The following is a 21,276-nucleotide window of genomic DNA, read 5'->3' on the forward strand; positions in this document are numbered from 1 at the left end:
TCGAACATCAAACTAGTATGGGTTTTCTATCTTAAAGGGTTTTTCATTTTTCAGTTCTCACTCATTCTGGTCTCATTTCTATTTTTATTGTCTCTGCTCAGTAGCAGCAGCAGCAGAGCAATTGTGTAGCAAAGGGGTAGTTATAGTCTAAACAGGAGCTACTTAGACCACTCGCATTTATACTGGTGTCCTTCTGCCTCTTCAAATAATTGGTGAAGGCTTCCATATATGGAGGTTTCCCATTGACATCCCAATAGGATCAGGCTTTCACCCATGGGACTCTAAAGATATATATGCTGGTAAAATGAGTTGCATGATGTATGTACAAGTTTAGTTTTTTTCTTCTGGGGAAATATTATGCCTGGAAATGAGAAAATAAGAGGTGATTCATTTTCTGTGTCAAAAACTCTCTTCCTCTTTCAAGGAAGTTAATTCAATAACAACATTACTTATAAATAGCGGTACAGAAGCCTTGTTCGGGAAATACCTCAACAGCTTTTCCAACTCACTGTAGAGGTGCTTTACACCGTTCTGTTTTGTATCTAATACATCATATTCAAATATATTCATGTCTGGAAACTAAAAACAGAAATTAAGGAGACACACGCTTGTGTTCCATTGGTGGTGGGCAGACCCTTTGGGTAAATAAGAATCCCTTGAAACGCTCTACCTGCTTTTCAACTCCACCTGAAATTGGAGCTTTTTTAAGCTATGAAGTGGTTTGATATGAGGTTTTGAAAAACTTAGATTGCAAATTTATACAGTCAGGGTGTGTCTCCCCCTACATCTGTACAGAGTCTAAGAGTCACAGATTCCGATTTGGGGCCCTTAGATGCTATTTTATTATTTATAAGAAGTGGTACTGCAGGCATATTTTATTTTTTTTATTCTTCCTCCCATCTCAGGTCCTTCATTCACCTCAGTCTGATTGCACCCAACCTCTGTGTTAATGCTGGGTTCTTGAATACTTGAACTCCCTCTTTCCAAGGTATACCTGATCCGATGACTTATATGATAATTCATTATAGGATAATATGACATAAGCTTTTTGTGAAAGTGACTAATGCTTTTGTTGAGCAATACAATGATTCCTCTCCAGTAAAGCTCCTTTTACCTCAAGGAAAAGACTCTCAAACACTCTGCCACTACTTCAGTCTCAGGATGGTTTGAAATCTCCAGTCATCAATGAAGATAATGAAAGCTGAGAGAAGCAGGCAGCATAGAGACAACAGAGCAATGAGCACCTACCAAGGCACTTAGTCACTGTAGCTTCTATAGATTCTTGACAGCATAACAATAATGAGAGCAGGGCCTAATTTGTCATTACCAGGCACTTGTTGAACATTTCACCTACTTTGCACAGATGTGAATGACTATACAAGGAGCAGGACAATGGAAAGTTGGGCCCACAATATTTAGGGAAGATTTACATTGTGAGACCTAGGTGGATTTCAAATTAAAATTACATACATTTAGAATAACTTAAAATGAGTTCAAATTTGCCTGACCTTTTCCCCCTGCGAATGTGGGGAGAGGAAGTCATGTAAGTCCCTCTTGGGTCTCAAAGGATTTCCCATTTTTATGAACCAAACCATTGCGTGTTCCCAAAAGAGGGACTGGATTTGGGTGGGAATTCAGTTCTAGGTGATAATAGCCCCTATAATCCCTGTCTTAAAGAGTTTTTTCAGGCTAGAACATTAGATTCTGCTATTACTATTCTGTTTTTACTAACTATAATTCTAGAGGCCCCAGGACTTGCACTGAGGCATTCCCATTAGTTCTACTACCATCAGTAAGGATTCTTATCCTAAAAGTTGTCTGTTTTATCTGCCAGGTGTCTGAAAAGTAGCATCACCTCGCCTTTTGCCTCAGAGATCTCCCCAGAACTCCTCAGATTTTACTCCTGTATACCCTAAAAAGATTTAAATGATCTGCTTGCGACCAAGTCTTTAAATGTCTTCTGCTCTCCACACCCTATCTAGGCCATGTAGCTGTTCTCCATCTATTTTTAGAAGGAAGTTTCTCCAAACTGGAGCTTCCTGATAAAGAAACTGGAGCTTCTTTAGCACTGTTTGACCATCTCCACGCCTCCCAAGAATGGGGTTATTAATAGCTATCAATAAATTAACTTGCCTCAGCACGTCGGAGGTGGCAAAGCAAAAATGTGCCTGGTTCTTTCTTTTAACCTCATCCTGAACAGACAGCAATACACCCAAAACACATGTACCATTGCAGGGTCAATATGAAATCCCAGTGATCTAATTTAAATAGACCAAATTTTGAAATCCTTGATATTTTACTATATCTTTATTCAGGCTAAACTCCCACTGGAGTCAATAGCATAAAATCTGCATGTGGATTTCGGGATTTTGCCTCATGATTTTATTGCATGAAAAGGCAGTGAAATGTTGCCAAAGTAGAGCTGGCAAACTCAGGTTGTCAGCTGCTTTGGAAAGCTGAAGGGGTAGTTGATATTATTCTAAGTTAAATATGTTTTCTTTGTTTAAACGTTGCCACACTTACCTGACAAGCTTCAGGTAAAAAAAACAATATATATATTGCCCACATGAATTCCATTCAACATTTTAGCTTTTTTTCTTTTTTAAAAACAGAAGAACCCCTCACTCCCTAACCACACATACAATGTTTATCTCCACCTTTCAGGAACCAGGAAATCCAGTGTGGAAGCTGATGGTACACAGTGTTCTGAACTCACTTTGCCATTGTTTTCTCCACAGCAGCATGAGTTAATGATATAAGAAGTTCAAACGTCAAACGTTTTGGCTGTGAATTTTTATGTCACAACCATACTGCAATATATGCATTATTGTTTGTATTGTTGTATTCTTTAGTTACCGAGTCAAACTCTAGTGCCTGAGCATGCACATTCAAGGACAGGATTTGGCCCACAAGTGGGTTGGCTGAATTACACAGCAATACTACAATATATGCTGAACAACGTATCCAAGTACAATACCATTAGATCATAAAGCTAACGTTTGATCTGAGCTTGATTTAAAGCAGTAATTTCAAACCTTCTTAGTTTCCATGAACAGACAGATTTTGTATAGCAGAAGTAAATCGATATCTTATTTGGTTATGAGACTATTTTATAAATGCTTAATTTTTTTAAAAAAATATAAACTACACAATAAAATACAGGCCTTAGGAGAACATGAGAAAAAATAAAGGAATTTCTTTATTATTATTTTTGAAGGAAAGCAGACAATGCAGAAGGAATTAAATACGATGAAAAATGAGGATGTATGTTTCAATGTTGACAAAATACACACATCACACTGCCTGCAGCCAGTGGAGCCTGATGTGAAGTCTCACAGAACTGCACCACTCAGTGAAGAATTCAGGGCACAGCTTGCACAGTTCCAGTATGGTCCTTCCCTGGGGGATATAGAAACCTTTCACGGATCCTTAGAAGGAGGGTCCCGGAAACGCAAAAGCATGCCCACAAAAATGCCTCATACTATCCCTACGGGAGATCCTACGTCACCATCACACAGATCTGAAAACAACAATGTATGCTCCCCCAGTCTTCCTTTGATGTACCAACAACCCACACAGCCCAAATATAACTCCCAAATGATTGATCTGTGTGACATTGGCTTTCAGTTCTACAGAAGTCTGGAGCACTTTGGAGCCAAGCCCATTAAACAAGAACCAGTAAAGCCCAACATGATGTGGCCCAACACTCCTGCATTTGTGCAGACTCCTTACTCTTATTACCCAAAAGTCCACCCTGGCCTGATGTTTCCTTTTATTATGCCCCCAAACTTCCATTTCAGGAATTCCTTCCAACTGAAAAGATCCCCGGAGCCAGCATTCAGGAGGACTGAACTGAGGGAAAGTGGTGACAATAAACAGAAGGTGGAAAGAGTAGATGTCAACCTCCAGATTGATGACAGCTATTATGTTGATGTAGGGGGAGAACAAAAACGATGGCAATGCCCAATGTGTGAAAAGTCCTACACTTCTAAGTACAACCTGGTCACCCACATCTTGGGACATAGTGGCATCAAACCTCATGCTTGCACTCGGTGTGGCAAGCTTTTCAAGCAGCTGAGTCACTTGCACACTCATATGTTGACACACCAAGGCACTCGACCACATAAGTGCCAGGTGTGTCACAAGGCTTTCACCCAAACCAGTCACCTGAAGAGACATATGATGCAACACAGTGACATCAAGCCTTACAACTGTAGGATCTGTGGCAGAGGTTTTGCCTATCCAAGTGAGCTGAAAGCCCACGAGTCCAAGCATGAGAGTGGCCGAGAGAACATTTGTGTTGAGTGTGGTCTTGACTTTCCAACCCTGGCCCAGCTGAAGAGACACTTAACAACCCATCGAGGTCCTATACAATACAATTGCACAGAATGTGATAAAACTTTCCAGTACCCAAGCCAGCTGCAAAATCACATGATGAAGCACAAAGACATCCGTCCATACATCTGTACTGAATGTGGCATGGAGTTTGTGCAGCCCCACCATCTCAAGCAACACTCTTTAACCCACAAGGTAAGTCACTAATGGTTACATGTGCCCCGGCTCTGAACGCCAGCACAAGGCTTATGCACCATTAAAGTTCCACTTAAGTCCCCCAAAATAACTGACATGGTGTACAGGCCCTTGTAGAGAGAGGCCCTTTGTATGGATCTGAATTTTATGCAAAGAGAACAAGAACAGTATGGCCAATAACAGAAACTGGCTCTAGTCTTAACAAAGGCAATGAAAGAAAAAGACCATAACCAGGAGTTCAATCAAGTTGTTTGTATTACTTCCCAAATTTAAATTCACATTCTCTGCTCCAGTTTGGTTTTTATCTTCATGAAAACAATAGTTTTGTATAATCTTTAGCAGTGAAACTTCTACAGAACTTTTTTATAGCTGTGAATAGACAAGTATATTACTGCTTGGCAGATTTTGTATAAGCAGCTTCTGCACTACATTTAGAAAAACCAAACCAACCTCGGCCATGTTATGTAGAAATAATCCAGAGTACAAGTGACTAGAACTGGGCAAAAAGGACCTGATCCAAAGCCCATTGACATCAATGGGAGTCTTTGCACTAGCATCAATGGGTTTGAGATTAGGTGTATAATTTGGAATGAATAACTGAAGAATTCTTTTAAAACAGAAACGAGTTTTCAGCGTGATGTGTAACAACTGAAATCAGAATTATCCCAACATCACAAACGTATTGTAAGGATCAATTTTAATCTAACAATCAAAAGGCATTTTAATAGACTAATGCTGATAAACTAATGAACACATCCTTATATTTTATGAAGAATTGTTTTCAGATTTGTGTTTTCCCCCCAGTGGTCTACTTTGGGTTAATGTTTAAATTTAAACATTAAGAACACAGAAAATTGCAAAATTTAAGTATTATAAGCAAATTTTTTAAAAAACAATCTCTATTTTCACTTCTGGTTTTCTTCCCATTTCCCCTACTGTCGCTTCTGTAGGACCAACCCTTCTTTGGCTTTACTCTATAATTTTAAACTTACCTAAAAGTCTAATAAAAACTTCCAATTAAAAAATGCAATACCCTCTTGCCCAAGAAAGCCTCTACTTTTCACCCACAATTAGTCAGGTTGTGAGCACAGTTTAAGTACTTAGCTGTCTAACTGCCTGAGTGCAGCCTCAAATCAGATAGTTGTGTATCTCAAAGCTATCATTCGTTCCACAGTTAATGTCTTATGTCTAGGGATGGTCAATAATCCCCAGGAAATGCCCAGTGCCACTAATATTATTTCTTAATTGCATGACTCTTTGCTTCTTACAAAAATTGAGCAGGTACTATTTTTCCATATTTTTCTTCAAAACAGAGGCAGGTTCTTTCTTTGTTACACAGGGCTTGATCCAATACCCACTGAAGTCAAAGTCTTGCCATTGACTTCAACAGGGATTATCCCAGGTTCATCGTTATCAGATGTTGGAAAGTTATTTTATGTCTCACTTAATAAATTTATACATGCTTGACATGCTATTGGTATACATGCAATTGGTAGATAAGCTATACAGTAGGGTAGCAGAATTTTGCCATTGGTTTGTCATTTAGGTGTCCTAGTGATATTAATACAGAGTAAAATTTTCAAAAGCAAGCGACAAGCTACTACAACCCATTTTCTAAAAGGAGTTAGATCGGGGGGTTCTCAAACTGGGGGTTGGGACCCCTCACGGGGTCGCAAGGATATTATACGGGGGGTCACAAGCCTCCGCCCCAAACTCCGCTTTGCCTCCAGCATTTATAATGGTGTTAAATATATTAAAAAAGTGTTTTTAATTATAAGGGGGGGGCCCCACTCAAAAGCTCGCTATGTGAAAGGGGTCACCAGCAGAAAAGTTTGAGAACCACTGAGTTAAATACTTCTGAAAATTTTTCCCACAGTGTTGTATAATCATTTCTCACCACTAATAAAATCAAATGATATTCTTGTAGCCTACAGGATGGTCTTGTGCCTAAGGCACAGAACAGAAATCAGGAGACCTGGGTTCAAGTTTAATGGCTCTGCCACAGACTTTCTGTGGGACCTTAGGAAAGTGATTTCACTTCCCCATGCTTTGGTTTTCCCCCATGTGTGAAATGGAGAACATGCTCCCCTACATTGATGTTCATAAAGTGCTCTGTGATCCTTGGATGAAAGCACTATAGAAGCTCAAAATATTATCTAAACAGAGTTTGAAAGCTGAGGCAGAATAACCTGATATGACTACTCTGTAAAACTTATTGAGGGAAGTGCCACTTATTGTTCCTCAGTCCTACTAATACTGTTTTATGGTATAGACATTTTATGGTTTCTTTTTCCACCTTTTAGAATCTTACAGAAATTGACCAGAAGAAAAAAGTATCCAAATATCTGCCACTTCAGCAGGGTGATGTTAACAAGAATTGAACTTATTCATTGCTTCACTAGCACAGCTTGAATATATATTCATATAATGGCTTTGAAAATAAATGACTGAAAAAGGCACACCTATTCAGTTTTCTGACTCTCTGTTTCCATAAGGGTGTGAAAGAGCACAAATGTGGGATCTGTGGCCGGGAGTTTACTCTGCTAGCCAACATGAAGAGACATGTGTTGATCCACACCAATATCCGAGCCTACCAGTGTCACCTGTGCTTCAAGAGCTTTGTGCAGAAACAGACTCTGAAGGCACACATGATTGTTCACTCTGATGTCAAGCCCTTTAAATGCAAGGTAAGCATTTGTCATGAGTTTGCAGAGGTACAAAATCAGTGAATGCTCCCGAGATTTCATTACATGTGGCCGGATGCAATTGGAAAAGCAATGCCAAAAAGAATATTACATCTTTTTTCAAATTCACTTTTCAAAATAATTGTTTGGTTTCTTTTCTTAATCCAAGTAGTTTCAGGGCAGGAATAACATTCAAAAAAGGGGCAGGAGAATTTCCAGATTATTTTTCATTCCCCCCACCACCCTTATATATTATCAGTGTTCTTAATCTTGAAATTGTATTTCGTCCTTAGTGAGTACTGAATGTAGTTGCTAGACTGATAATGATAATAAAAATACCTGACATTTATCTGGCATATTTCATTCTAAAGTGTTCAACAGCCTGAAGACATTGATCCCAGGAGTCACAGAAATGTACCAACATTAACACTGCCCCATAATTCTACACCATAGCTGGTTCAGGACACAGAGTACATCATAGCATAACAGAACTACAGGGAGATTTTGAATAGGCCAAAGGTAATTGCCCCAAACTGAAATTTGGCCAGGACATTAGTATCCGAACAAAACAGCCTTCTGAAAAATACTTGTTTGCCTCTTCATGGCGTCAACCAAATAACATAGGATCATCTTAGGCAGGATTGCTACCTACCTCCCTCAAGACAGCACATGGGAAATTAAAGAGATGTAAAGCACACCTAGATTTGAACTTCCCGTAAGTTTGGAGGCATTTAGATTTGTGGTTCTGGTTTACACCCATCTCTAATTCATAGGGAAGACGTTATTCAAGTTTCTTTTCCTGCTTAAGGCTGGCCTGTACAATCCTCCTTTTTGATTCTTTTATGTATTACTTCTTTTAACTGCCCACATGGCTCAGTAATATAGCTTTATCTTAAAATGCCCAAACTTGCATGTTCCATTCTCACTTGGGTAACTATTAAGCACACAGACAGGTTTCAGAGTAACAGCCATGTTAGTCTGTATTCGCAAAAAGAAAAGGAGTACTTGTGGCACCTTAGAGTAATAAATTAAATAGAGTAATAAAATAAATTGGTTAGTCTCTAAGGTGCCACAAGTACTCCTTTTCTTATTAAGCACACAGTCACTGAGTGCAATATAAATGCCTAGCAAGCAATATTTTCCAGTTTCTGCATAAACACCTGGAGATTGATCTGGATACAATCTCTGTAAATTCTTCATTCAACAGTCTGGAACTAGATCGGTTCTTAAGGGAAACCAAGAGTAGAGCTAATCAAAAAATTTTCAGTTAAATAGTTTTCTGTTGGAAAATGCAGTTTTGCCAAAATCAAAATGTTTAACAGGAATATAATTATTTCAATTAAAATTTTAAATGGGAAAAAGTCAAAACAAATTGTTTCAACTTTCTTGTTTTGTTTCAATAATGTTGAAACATTTGTTTCGACTTTATCATTTCAATTCTGCTTGTTCATATTTTTATATTTTACAATATTATTTAATTTTATTACAGTGATAGTTAACATTATAGCATACTATATTTAATGTTATATTCTATTGTTCTGATATTACCAAAACAAAATGATTTTACTTTATCAAAACAAAATGTTTTGATGGTACCAAATACATAATTTTTAAAATTTTTGATCTATGGGAAATTTCAAAAATTTCAGCCTTTTGTTCTGATTCAGATCAAACTGGAGTAGTAAGCAACATGTTTTTCAGCTAGTAGCAAAAGCTTCGGTGGAACACCTTTTTTTTTCCTATCTCCACCCAATATCCCCTCTCAGAACAGAAACAAGTAAGTGTTGTGGTTCAGATTCTTCCCACAACACTGGTGTGAATCAGAAGTAATCCCTCTGACGTCAAATGGAGTTGTACTGCTATAAGTGAGGGGTATATCAGGGCCCCTAGCTTTAGGGATATCCCTTGCCTGTCTGGCAGAATCCCCAAAGGAAACTTGGATTAGTCAAGCCCTTTTGGATTCAGAGGGTTAAGGCAATGGTATTCAGAGGGTTAAGGCAATGACCAGATAGCAGCCTTTTGGCACCAAGCTCCTCCTCAGCAGAAGGAAGGATATAGCTGCATGAACTGCCTGCTTAACAATGGCTCATATGTCCCTAGGGAACCGCCTGCAAATAGATTTCATCTTGCTTTCTCTTGTATTTTTCAAAGCTTCCTGTTTTCTCACGGTCCTTTTGGACAGTTTACAGTCTTTCTCCCTCTCCCTCTCTCTCTGTGAGGAAAGGAACACCCTTCTTATGAAGAAAAAAAAATAAAAGAAGAAGAATGTAAGGGAAGGACAGCACAGCAGTGGCCTTTCTATCTCACTGCAGGCTGCAATTTTCGTGGCTTTTTTCTCATAGCAAAAGAAAACACAAGGCTTTCCTATATGTCTAATCACAGCCATGCACAGACTATCTGTGGGATAGGGAGTAGAAAATAGTTGTGCCTTGTGTTTCCTCACCCAGCTGCAGCTTGTAATCTCGTTTGGCTTGCTCTCTGAAGAGTGAAGATCCTTGCAGCTTTTAAAAAACGAAGTCTAGGCTTTCTTATTAACAAAAAAATCCTACAGTATTCTGCAGCAATTGCTCCCAATGAGACACTATTGCTATAGTAAAATGTGAGGACTGCTTCTACTGAAATTAATAGGAGGTTTGCTGTTGGCACTGAAATCAATAGCATTTGGGCCTTTAATATAGAACAATACGGTTTTCTCTCCAATACTCCAAGTATACTTGGTAGCTTCCATCTTGGAGTAAGAGATTAATTCATGCTCATTCAGTCCTTGGCTTCTCTTACAAGGCTGCCCACGGGGGTGCTAGTGTGTACCAAGCTTCCCCATTACATCCAAGAGCATTGTTTCAAACCAGTAGCCAATGACAATGAAATCATGCTATAAAAACTTTTTAAAGACTCATAAAATGCTTGACAAATTCTAATAGCAAGACTTTGGAGAGTGGTGCTTTGTGCTATGGGTTACTGTGCAGCATGAGCAAATGCCTCAGCTTACTCAAAGTTTTGTAATGAATGGTCCTGTAAACCAGTGGGCCAAACTCACTGGCCAGTACATCAAAGCAACAGCTCTCTCAGCAGCTATAGGAGTTCAGTTCCTTTTTGTCAGGGACTGAGTTTTATTTCTCACAAATAAACCAATTTAAAATAAATTCCATATGTAAACCACGTCCTTTCCCCTGACCTGGGATCTCTCACAGGAGACTGTCTGCTCCCTGTGGATCTCACTGCCTGGGAATTAAGAGCCTCTTTACTACATTCTGCTGGAGTTTTCTTCCAACAGACTGGCTTCCAGCCTTCCTAGCTGGCTCCCAGCAGGGTTCCACTCCCAGGCTGTCTGCCTAGGACCTAAGGAGAGCCTCTCTGCTCCTTTTTTCTCTCTGACATGCTCCCTGAACTCAGCCTGCCATTTATATCCCCACAGACCTGACTCTGAGTCACAATCTTCTACAATGTGACCCTGGAACTTATTCCCTTCAGTTGGGAAGGTAGGCTAAGCCTGGCAGAGAGTGGAACTGAGACTGAAACCCCACAGAGGACCAGCTCACCCTGTAATAGTGCCCCTCACTGCCACCCCCTCTCCCCAAAAGACATAATTTTATTTCCTTTGTTTAATTTTCCTGTAGCATCTCTCCCATGGGTTTTCTCTTGGCATCACTTCCCCCCTCCCGTGGCCCCATCATGGATTCAGATTCCAACTACATTCCTCAGCTCTAGTGAAAAGTGGCTTTAGGGTCAGGAGCAAATTTAGCTGTATTCCATCCCTGAAACTGTGAATGATTCAGGGAAATGGAAACCCTCTTTGTCCATAAACTAAAACCCATGTTGTGCCACATCGTGTGCCCTTTTGTTTCCTCCAGAGTAAAAGAAGCAGAAATGTGTACTGCTGGCCAAAATGGCTCTTACAGTACTTATTTTTACACCCAATACCTTATAAAGACTCCTAGATAAAACAATTACTTTAATTATTCAGACTGGTGTTTTACTTCCATTTCTTTGGTTAGTGTTTCAGATTTATAGGTACGAATATCTACCAGGCTGAGAAACAGATTAGCTGTAACACAAACAATAGATGACCTCATGCTAAAAAATATCTGTTTGGCAAAACACAGTTCATCTCGATGAAGGGTTTTTAAATTCAGAGAATCATCGATATATCATAGGCTGTTCCAGCTGCTGTCAAGAGCAGCTATTGCCCTTCATAGACTTTACTGTGCTAATCAACACTCCTTTGCCTCTCCATTCCCCTCCCAACATATTTAGGATGCTTTTCAAGTCATTGGTTTCAATAAGCATTGCTCACTGAATGTGAATGAGAGCACAGTTTGATCCTGTAGTATTTGATTACACTGATTATGGTAAATCAATTTCTGCAGTCACTACCACTACAAAAGATTAGCAAAAAACTAAATTAAAAAAGCATCAGACAGCAATCTGAGGATGGAAGGGATCCAGATCATGGTGAAATCTGCATATGTTATTATTTCTGTATACAGTCTGCTGTGAATAGAGGTGGTCAAGTAATGGGCAACTATTCAACTGATGAAACAAGATTTCACAAGCAGAAAATGAGTCAGTTGTCTATGAACAGTTTATAATTCTCGAATGAATAGGTCTGAAATGATTTGTCACAATTTCTACAAATAATTCTTGACCTATAGATGGTGCATATCCTGTTCACTGCAAATATTCAATAATCAAAATTCAAAATATAAGCCATGATGTTTGTTACCTTTCTTGGATGCATAGTACATTCAGTCCTGTTTCCTAACTGGATGAATAACTCTTAGAATCAAGTGTCCTGTGTGAATACTCACAGTTACAAACTGTTCATTCATTTTCTGTGAGTATTCTGAAGTGTATAGTTAAAACTGTTCTTTTCTGTGAACGCTTTTGCCAATAAACTCATTAACGTATTTGCAGAGGGCAAAACAAGGACTAACACAGCAGAAGCAAAGGTTTGAGCATTGGCCTGCTAAACCCAGGGTTGTGAGTTCAATCCTTGAGAGGGCCATTTAGGGATCTGGGCCAAAAATTGGAGATTGGTCCTGCTTTGAGCAGGGGATTGGACTAGATGACCTCCTGAGATTTCTTCCAACCCTGATATTCTATGATTTAAAAACACAAGTGACATTTTCAGATTTTTTTTTCCAGTATTCAACTCTATCATCATAGATTTTAAAATAATACTCAGATACCGTGCAGGTTTTAATAGTCCAGTTAACTTTTCTTTGAGGAAAGTGGGAAACAGTTATCTTATAAAAAAAAAAGGGGGGGGGGCAAGGGAGGGAAGAGTATTCTACCGAAGATCAGCCCACAATTTTAAACTTCCCCCACAACAGCAGATATTCCAGTAGACAGCTTGACATATTTGAATAATCCCTCAAACAATGGTATAGCAGATTTCCCAAAACTATGTTAAATATCTAACTTCAAACGAAACCAAGGTTTCTAGTTTAAATCTAGTGAAATGCTCTTTTAGCATTTTCTCCCTATAGAAAGCACTATATTTAGCTAAGGAGCCCCTGGGCTCATGGAATATGAAGATGCTGATTAATCAGTTCAACTGGGAAAAGTCTTCTTCCAAAAAGGAGTTCAAATGGACAGCATTCAGTGGGTTCTACAGTTGCTGGAAACCTTCCTGACTGGGGGAGACACACCCTTATCAGGAATTGGAAGTCCAGAAGTCTATAACAGGGTTAACAAACGCCTGTGTGTTTGAGAGCACATTTTGTTTATAGGGGAAGAAGTAATGAAAGGAGACATCTAGAAACAAAACAAAACAAAAACCCCAACATATTGTTTCATCAAAGGGAAACCTGCTGGATCAATGGCTAGTGTTGGCACTAACATGCTCCAGCGAAACCTGAGTCATTGTTGCAGCCGCAAGACTGCCTAAACTCCAGCTTACTCATCATAGGCATAAAACACAGAAGCTAGTACACAGACAAGGATCAGAGAAGAACGGAGGGGATGGAGGGGGGAAGGAATTGCTTTTACTATCTTTCAGATAAAAGCTTCTGTCATTTGAAGTCCATGGATAGGGAAGCTATAAACTGGTTCACTGTTTTACTGATACCTTTCACCTGTCTGATCTTTCATCAGAAGTTCTCCATGTTCCATCATGTTAATCATCCTGATTAAGGTCTAGATTTAAAAAGCAGAAAGTATATGGCCTGACAACAGAATTTTGCACTTGTGATTTGTTTAAAGTTAAAAGCTATAGCACTAGGCCTATAGAACTGAGCCTCTTATCCCCATTCTATGGGCTTTCTGATTCTGAAGGGCCCTTGATTTTGATTCTTACATCATTTGAAAAAAACAACCCGAAGTCTTTGCTTAGCTGTGTATGAAAGTGTCTGGTCAGAATAAGCCCAAGCACATATTCCTACAGTGACAGTTTGTTTTTGTTGTTTGGACACAGTTTGGAACGATAAAATGAAGTTCCTGGCAGAAGCTGTCTGGGCTGCAGTACATTCTCATCTCAAGGGGAGATTGTATTTACCTGCTTGCCATGTAGGTGTACCTACAAAATAAATCATTTTAATTTCCATTATTCTTGACAGCTGTGCGGAAAGGAATTTAACAGAATGCACAATTTAATGGGACACATGCACTTGCATTCAGACAGCAAACCATTCAAGTGTCTCTACTGTCCCAGCAAATTCACCTTGAAGGGAAACCTCACCAGACACATGAAAGTCAAACACGGGGTCATGGAAAGAGGATTTCATTCTCCAGGTAATAACTAGCAAGAAGGTTGTTCTTGCAATGGTTTGAATGAATATATCAACTACACTGTAAAGGGCACAATAACGTAGATCTCAGAAGATACAGTTGTTTCTCTGCTTTTGATACTAGAAGTTACTGAACCTCATACTGCTGGGAGATTATATTAGTGAGAGAGATTTATTAAACCACATCAATATTTTCTAAACATTACTCCCCGCCTGACCTGTCACTGTTCCCCAATATCCATCATCTTTGTATCTCCAACTTGTCCAGCCCAGGTAGTGCAGTAGATTTTCTCTCTCACTGATAAGTTTGGGCCATGGATGGGAGAGAGTTTGTCGGGAGTCAGTCCTGATAAAACCAAGGCAATCATGGCGGGTTGAAGAAACAATTGGAGGACATAGCTGAGATTATTATATTGACCCTCCTGATTGAAGATGTAGTTCTATTTTATTATTTATTTTTTTAAAAGTAAAATTTGCAACTTAATTTGGTGGGTTCACAGCTGTTTTTACACCATGCAATCAGAGCAGTGGCCAGGAGGACTTTGTTCCAACTTCATCTGGTCAGGAGATTGTAACTTTTTTCTCCCAGATTTTTACCATGCTGTCATGAGCCATACCTTGGTCACCATAAGATTTGGTTACTACAGCGGTGCTCTATAAGGGGCCACACCTTACACCCTTCGGAAGCTCAAAGCTGGTACAAGATATGGCAGATTTCTTGTTGCAGTATTTCACAGGGAAGCATTGGGCACCAGCTCCCCATGATCCTCACTGACCGCTTATTGGCTTCCAAAGTGTCAGGTTTGACCTGTAAAGCCCCAAATGGTCTGGAATCTTCCCACCTGAGAGACTGCTGGGTCAATAAGGCATGACAAGAGAGGCGGAGATCAGAGGAGGAGCTCAAGCTGGGAGGAGTGGTAGATACTAAACTGGGAGGAGTGGTAGATACGCTGGAGGGGAGGGATAGGATACAGAAGGACCTAGACAAATTGGAGGATTGGGCCAAAAGAAATCTGATGAGGTTCAATAAGGATAAGTGCAGGGTCCTGCACTTAGGATGGAAGAATCCAATGCACCGCTACAGACTAGGGACCGAATGGCTAGGCAGCAGTTCTGCGGAAAAGGACCTAGGGGTGACAGTGGACGAGAAGCTGGATATGAGTCAGCAGTGTGCCCTTGTTGCCAAGAAGGCCAATGGCATTTTGGGATGTATAAGTAGGGGCATAGCGAGCAGATCGAGGGACGTGATCGTTCCCCTCTATTCGACATTGGTGAGGCCTCATCTGGAGTACTGTGTCCAGTTTTGGGCCCCACACTACAAGAAGGATGTGGATAAATTGGAGAGAGTCCAGCGAAGGGCAACAAAAATGATTAGGGGTCTAGAACACATGACTTATGAGGAGAGGCTGAGGGAGCTGGGATTGTTTAGCCTGCAGAAGAGAAGAATGAGGGGGGATTTGATAGCTGCTTTCAACTACCTGAAGGGGGTTCCAAAGAGGATGGCTCTAGACTGTTCTCAATGGTAGCAGATGACAGAACGAGGAGTAATGGTCTCAAGTTGCAGTGGGGGAGGTTTAGATTGGATATTAGGAAAAACTTTTTCACTAAGAGGGTGGTGAAACACTGGAATGCGTTACCTAGGGAGGTGGTAGAATCTCCTTCCTTAGAGGTTTTTAAGGTCAGGCTTGACAAAGCCCTGGCTGGGATGATTTAACTGGGAATTGGTCCTGCTTCGAGCGGGGGGTTGGACTAGATGACCTTCAGGGGTCCCTTCCAACCCTGATATTCTATGATTCTATGATTCTAAGCTAGAGCTCCCTCAGTTTACAAGGAAATGAGCATTCATGAGAGTTTTCTCCATTAGGGCCCACACCTTTGAAATCTACTCCCCATCTTGGTCTGAACAATCCACATTTGTTAACCCTTGAAGAATATGCTGCAAAGCCCATTTCTTCAAACAGACATTTGGGCAGAATTGAGGTGGTTGGGGCATGGGTTTCATTTGGGAATCTGGGTTGCAGAGAGATTTTATTAAGTTAGATTTTCTTGATAACTGTCTTTTGAGCTAGGTGGGATTTGTTGGTGTGTTTTAATAGTTGCTAGGATGCATATAGCCTGGAATACATGATTTTAATAATGTCTTAAAATGAAACAGAAGTGGATCCTAACATGTAACAGTTTAGCTGACCTGATATTTAAAATACAGGGTCCCCCCCCCATGTTTGTCTCTTACAGTACAATGGAGTATAATTACCCATAACTATAAGATGGTTATGTGCATTTCAGTGCATACAGATTCTTCACCCCCTCAGGCTTATCAGCCATGAAACAGATGAGTTTATAAGAGTTGCCGCCAGGCGATAAACCCTTTCAACAAACACAACCTGTCACACAGTAACTGCAGCAATTAGACTGCATGCATTCTGTGGAAGCTGTTGCCAGTTACGGAGAAAATAAAACCAATGGGTGAAATACTGGCCCCACTGAAGTCAATGGGAGTTTTGCTATTGACTTCAGTCGGACTAGGATTTCACTCACTGATTTAAAAAAAAAAAGATGGGCCCAAACTGCAAAGTCGGAATCCTAATTTGAGCTTCCTCACAGTTGGATGGTTTTTGGATCTGAGGTTATAGTCTGGGCTCACTTCTGTTTTCAAACAAGCAGAAGAGAAACATACAGAGCAGATGCTCAGGCAAATATTGAGACAAGACAAATGTGAGTATTGTTATGGAGAGAAAGAAACTAAGACACAGTTCAAAAATATCATCTGATTATGATTTCCCCAGTAATTTAGCAGAAGTACTGAATAATGCATAGCAGGCTTTCAGCACCACTAAATAAGGAAGAGTAAACTAAATGGAGATGTATTATTTAGAAATGATAAGGTCTACCATTTTAATAGCATTGCCTTGAAAACAGAGTTGCCATAAAAGGTTTTTATACCGTTTTTCCTCCCCACAAATGGGCAGATATTAGAACTTTGGTTGTGATGTAGGCTATCAAGATCAAGATATAGGTAAAAATATGAAAGGGGAAAGAAGTGGGTAAATCTAGTAGCAAAAGTAGTCAACCGGAGGTCAGGACTACTGCTTTTTGTTCCTAGCTGTGTCACACAATAGATTATTAGTTCAATAATCTATTGTGTGCTTCAGTTTATTCATCTGTAAAAGGGTACAATATGGTACCTCTTTCTATGGTAACTCTTGGGGTGCCAAGAGACAAATGTTTATAAAGTGCTTGGAGCTAATTGGGTTAAGGATACTCTGTAAGGGCCCTCAATGTTTAAATATCCTGCCATCTCACACAAATTGCATTTTAAAAAAAAAAAAAAAAATCTAAGCCCAAACCATGCTTTGACTAGAAAGGCAGTATTAAATAAACTTGTTATGTATAAATAGTAACATTTTTTTTAAAACCACCGTAAGGTTTTGGAAGAGGAAGAATTACACTGTCCCAAACAGGTGTCTTGAGAAACTTGGAACAGGAAGAGCCTTTTGACCTTTCCCAGAAAAGCCAAGGGAAAGGAATTTCATTTCATTCTGATGGTGAGAGTGCCAAGGGAAGCTCATGTCAGGAGGAAGAGGAAGACAACTGCTACGAAGCAGAGCAGTACAGTCCTGTCATGTACCATCATGAAAACAACAAGCTGTATATGCCCCGAGATCTGTCTAGCAAACCAGACTACGTGGTGAAAGATTTCAAAGAGTCCTACTGTGATGAGAAGGAGGAAATGTTGCAAGAAGGAGGACTGGAGGAGGGGAAAGGAAATCAAGACAAAGAAGAAAACCAAGAGGAGAGAAGCTTTGCAAATAACAAGGAATGCCTGAGCTTTAGACCCTTTGAAAAGGCCAGACTCAGCCATTCTCTCTCTGATTACCTATACTTCAAACACAGGAAGAACAGTTTAAAAGAATTACTGGAAAGGAAAATGGAAAAACAAGCAATGCTTTTAGGCATCTAAATTGACAACTTTTAAGTTACACTTGGAAACTGAGAACTAGACAGCACAATCATGGCTCTTAACATGAATTGTGATTGCCAAAGATTGGCAGCTTGTAAATGTCTTTTAGGATGAACAAGCCAAGTCAATACAGATCATTTTAAGGTAAAAAAAATATAGAATGTTGTACTTTCTGGTGTAATTTGTTCTTCTGATATACATCAACATTTTCATATGTATTAATTTGATATATAAGCAGGCAATAGGGTGGGTACAGAGGTTTCATTTCCTTTATCTAGGACAATACCAACTTATACACAATTTTCTAGTTATTAAAAAGCAGTGTACTGTAGTGTTTGAGGTATTAGCTGACTAAAGAATATATAAGAACACTTATTTATGCAGGTTTTAAGAGCTCCAAATATGCTAAGTATTTTACAGCATATGCAAAAGTATTGTTAAATATGCATGCATGAAAATACTGTCTGTCATTGATCTCAGAACTAACACAACCAAGAGGTTCTGTGTTATTGAAAATGACTGCTTTAATGCATCTGTTTACAGTGAGAAATGGGAAACAAAATAAGATGAAACTCTAATGTCTTGTCAGATGGGCAACAACTTTATAATTCACACTCTTGTGAAAGGACTAGAATTGGTTCAGAGGCCTTTTTTCTGTGACATAGGGTATAGTAATGCTTTGCTGCATCTCTATCAGCATGGGAGCATTTAACAATTCTTGAAATTAAATAGCATGGACTGAGCTGATATTTTATTTTATTGTTTGTTCAGGCCAATACATTTGAGGAGCAGCAGCACATTGTATTTGCAAATTTTGCTGTAATTGCACATAAGCAATAAGAATGAGAGAGAATTAATTTAGTTGAGCGCAATGGTGAATTTTTCCCATTAATCTCTCACCTTCATTTTGGAGAGCTGTGCTAATTTGAAATCCAATATCTGAACTGCTTTTGTTTTAAAAGAAATATCAAAACAAAATACCCGTCGCCCTGCCCAAAAACACCCCATAAAAACCCTGGCGTCTGGTACTTCAAATCTCCCTTGATTTGACCCACAAACTTTCTCCCATTAATATAACTGACCAATAGGATCCAGCCCTTTCAAATGATTAATAGAAAATAGAGTTCTACTCAGGCTGTTCTTAATAACTTAGTCCCAAATTTTCATCCTCGGACTCATGTCTTATTATATTGTATCAAGTCCCGGACAGGAAGCACTTTATTTTTAAGCTGTATTAGTAGGTATTCATGCAGTATACGTGGAGTACTTTGACAGAGTACCCTATGTCCTTTTTTCTGGCCACTAGTAAAAGCATTACTCAAAGCACATTCCTTTAAATGTAGAATTTTTTTTTTTTTTTTTTTGACCAGTGCCCTGGTTCCTGTAACTTTGAGAGATATGGCAAAGAGCCCAAAGCCATGCTGTCACTTGAAAGGGAAATGACAACGTTCTAATACCTTGTTAATTAACTATGTACTTTTGAGATACAAAATCAATAACTTAATATGTTTAGATTTACATATGGATACATATATTTTGAAAAATATATGAAAATGATTTTCCCCTTTATTTACCTGTCAAGCCCTCAATTTAGGATTCTGTTTTACCCCTGCAATATTTGATGTCTACAGCACATGAATTTGTTACAATAGACACAACTATTATAGAAAACGTATGTTCATGGGTTATTAGGAACACATGCTGATTGTGTCTGTTTCAAAATCTCAGTCTTCTACCACTAAAGGAAACCCTCTTGGGTCACTGAAGTAGTTCTCATGTCCTTTCTGTTTGCCACCCGCTACAGGGAAATACCACTCATTTATGGTGTAGCATGCTGGGTTTGTGCAGTTTGAATCCATAAGAAAAGATATGCTGTCATTTCTGTCCACCTTCCAAGGCCCATGTATGGGACACAATATATAACAAAGATTCTGAATGAGGAGCACAAAAATGTTACTCCTCCAGGAAACTTAAGGATGGCAGATCCATTTCTATAGTGTAATTAACTCTTTCTGCTGTGAATAATTTTAACAATAAAAGCCAGGGTACACCAAATGTGTGTGGAATGCAGGTAACTTTGGGACTAAAATGAATGACCCACCCCTTTCCCAAATGAGGTACATTTGAAAGAACATAAGAACGGCCATACTGGGTCAGACCAAAGGTCCATCTAGCCCAGTATCCTGTCTTCTGACAGTGGCTATTGCCAGGTGCCCCAGAGGGAATGAACAGAATGGGTAATCATCAACTGATCCATTCCCTGTCTCCCATTCCCAGCTTCTGGCAAACAGAGGCTAACGACACCATCCCAGCCCAGCCTGGCTAATAGTCATCGATGGACCTATCCTCCATGAAATTTATCTAGTTCTTTTCGGAACATTGTTATAGTCTTGGCCTTCACAACATCCTCTAGCAAAGAGTTCCACAGGTTGACTGTGCAGGTATGACCTGCAGACATTCAGTGATGGGTCCATGCCCTTTTATCATATGCATAAGTTGTATGTTTTTTCATTGTGAGACAGTCCATTCTAGTCACTACATTAGGTTTAGGTGTCTATCTTGAAAGCAGCATGGTTGCAGAGGTAGCATGGCCTAGTACATAAAATAACGGGCTTGCATCATCAGACTGCAGTTCTGTTCCTGGCTTTACCACCAGACTACTGGATCACACTGAGCAAGAACTACAGATGAAGAATGCTACTTAAAAGTTAGATATTATTATTATGTCATAAGAGACAAAAGGTCACATGAAGTGCACTGGTCAAAAGACACAAGACAGCAGCTACTCACCAAAACACAATCTCATGCAATATGGGCCAGATTTTTTATAGCTCACTACCCACAGTCAGCCAGATTTTTAAGCGAACTCAGTTCCCAGGTAGGCACCAAAGTAAGTGACCAGATTTTCAAGAGTGCCCAGAGTGGTGGTGAGTGTTTTTAAACATCTAGCCCTGACTGGAGAATGCTGAAATCTGGCCCTGAGTTCTTCTGAAAATTTGGCTACAAAGGTGGGCTGCTGCATTAGAGACATAACCACTGAAATGTTTCAGAGTAGCAGCCGTGTTAGTCTGTATTCGCAAAAAGAAAAGGAGTACTAGTGGCACCTTAGAGACTAACCAATTTATTTGAGCATAAGCTTTCGTGAGCTACAGCTCACTTCATCGGATGCATTCCTCTGTCTGTATCTGTATGAGTTTTTTCATGAAGTTGACAGATTTCCACTCCATACGGCTAAATGCAGTGCCTTGCATAATGACAGGTTTCAGAGTAGCAGCCGTGTTAGTCTGTATTCGCAAAAAGAAAAGGAGTACTAGTGGCACCTTAGAGACTAAGCAATTTATTTGAGCATAAGCTTTCATGAGCTACATCCGAT

At 39.6% G+C, this 21,276-nt stretch overlaps 1 protein-coding gene across 1 annotated transcript; it reads left to right on the plus strand.

Moving 5' to 3' along the window:
- Nucleotides 1-3,228: 3,228 nt before the first annotated feature.
- On the plus strand, nt 3,229-17,903 carry ZNF366 (zinc finger protein 366). The gene is made up of 4 exons (XM_077816316.1): nt 3,229-4,530; nt 7,026-7,217; nt 13,772-13,946; nt 17,368-17,903. The coding sequence occupies exons 1-4, from the start codon at nt 3,229-3,231 to the stop codon at nt 17,901-17,903; spliced, it is 2,205 nt and encodes a 734-aa protein (XP_077672442.1).
- Nucleotides 17,904-21,276: the final 3,373 nt, after the last annotated feature.

Source organism: Eretmochelys imbricata, chromosome 5 (genome assembly GCF_965152235.1).
Source record: "Eretmochelys imbricata isolate rEreImb1 chromosome 5, rEreImb1.hap1, whole genome shotgun sequence".
NCBI classification, from domain to species: Eukaryota; Metazoa; Chordata; order Testudines; family Cheloniidae; genus Eretmochelys; species Eretmochelys imbricata.

Coding starts and splice junctions, on each gene's coding strand:
- ZNF366 (XM_077816316.1), top strand. CDS start 3,229: ATGCAGAAGGAATTAAATACGATGAAAAATGAGGATGTATGTTTCAAT. Junction 4,531..7,025: donor AACACTCTTTAACCCACAAG/GTAAGTCACTAA, acceptor TGTTTCCATAAG/GGTGTGAAAGAGCACAAATG. Junction 7,218..13,771: donor TCAAGCCCTTTAAATGCAAG/GTAAGCATTTGT, acceptor TATTCTTGACAG/CTGTGCGGAAAGGAATTTAA.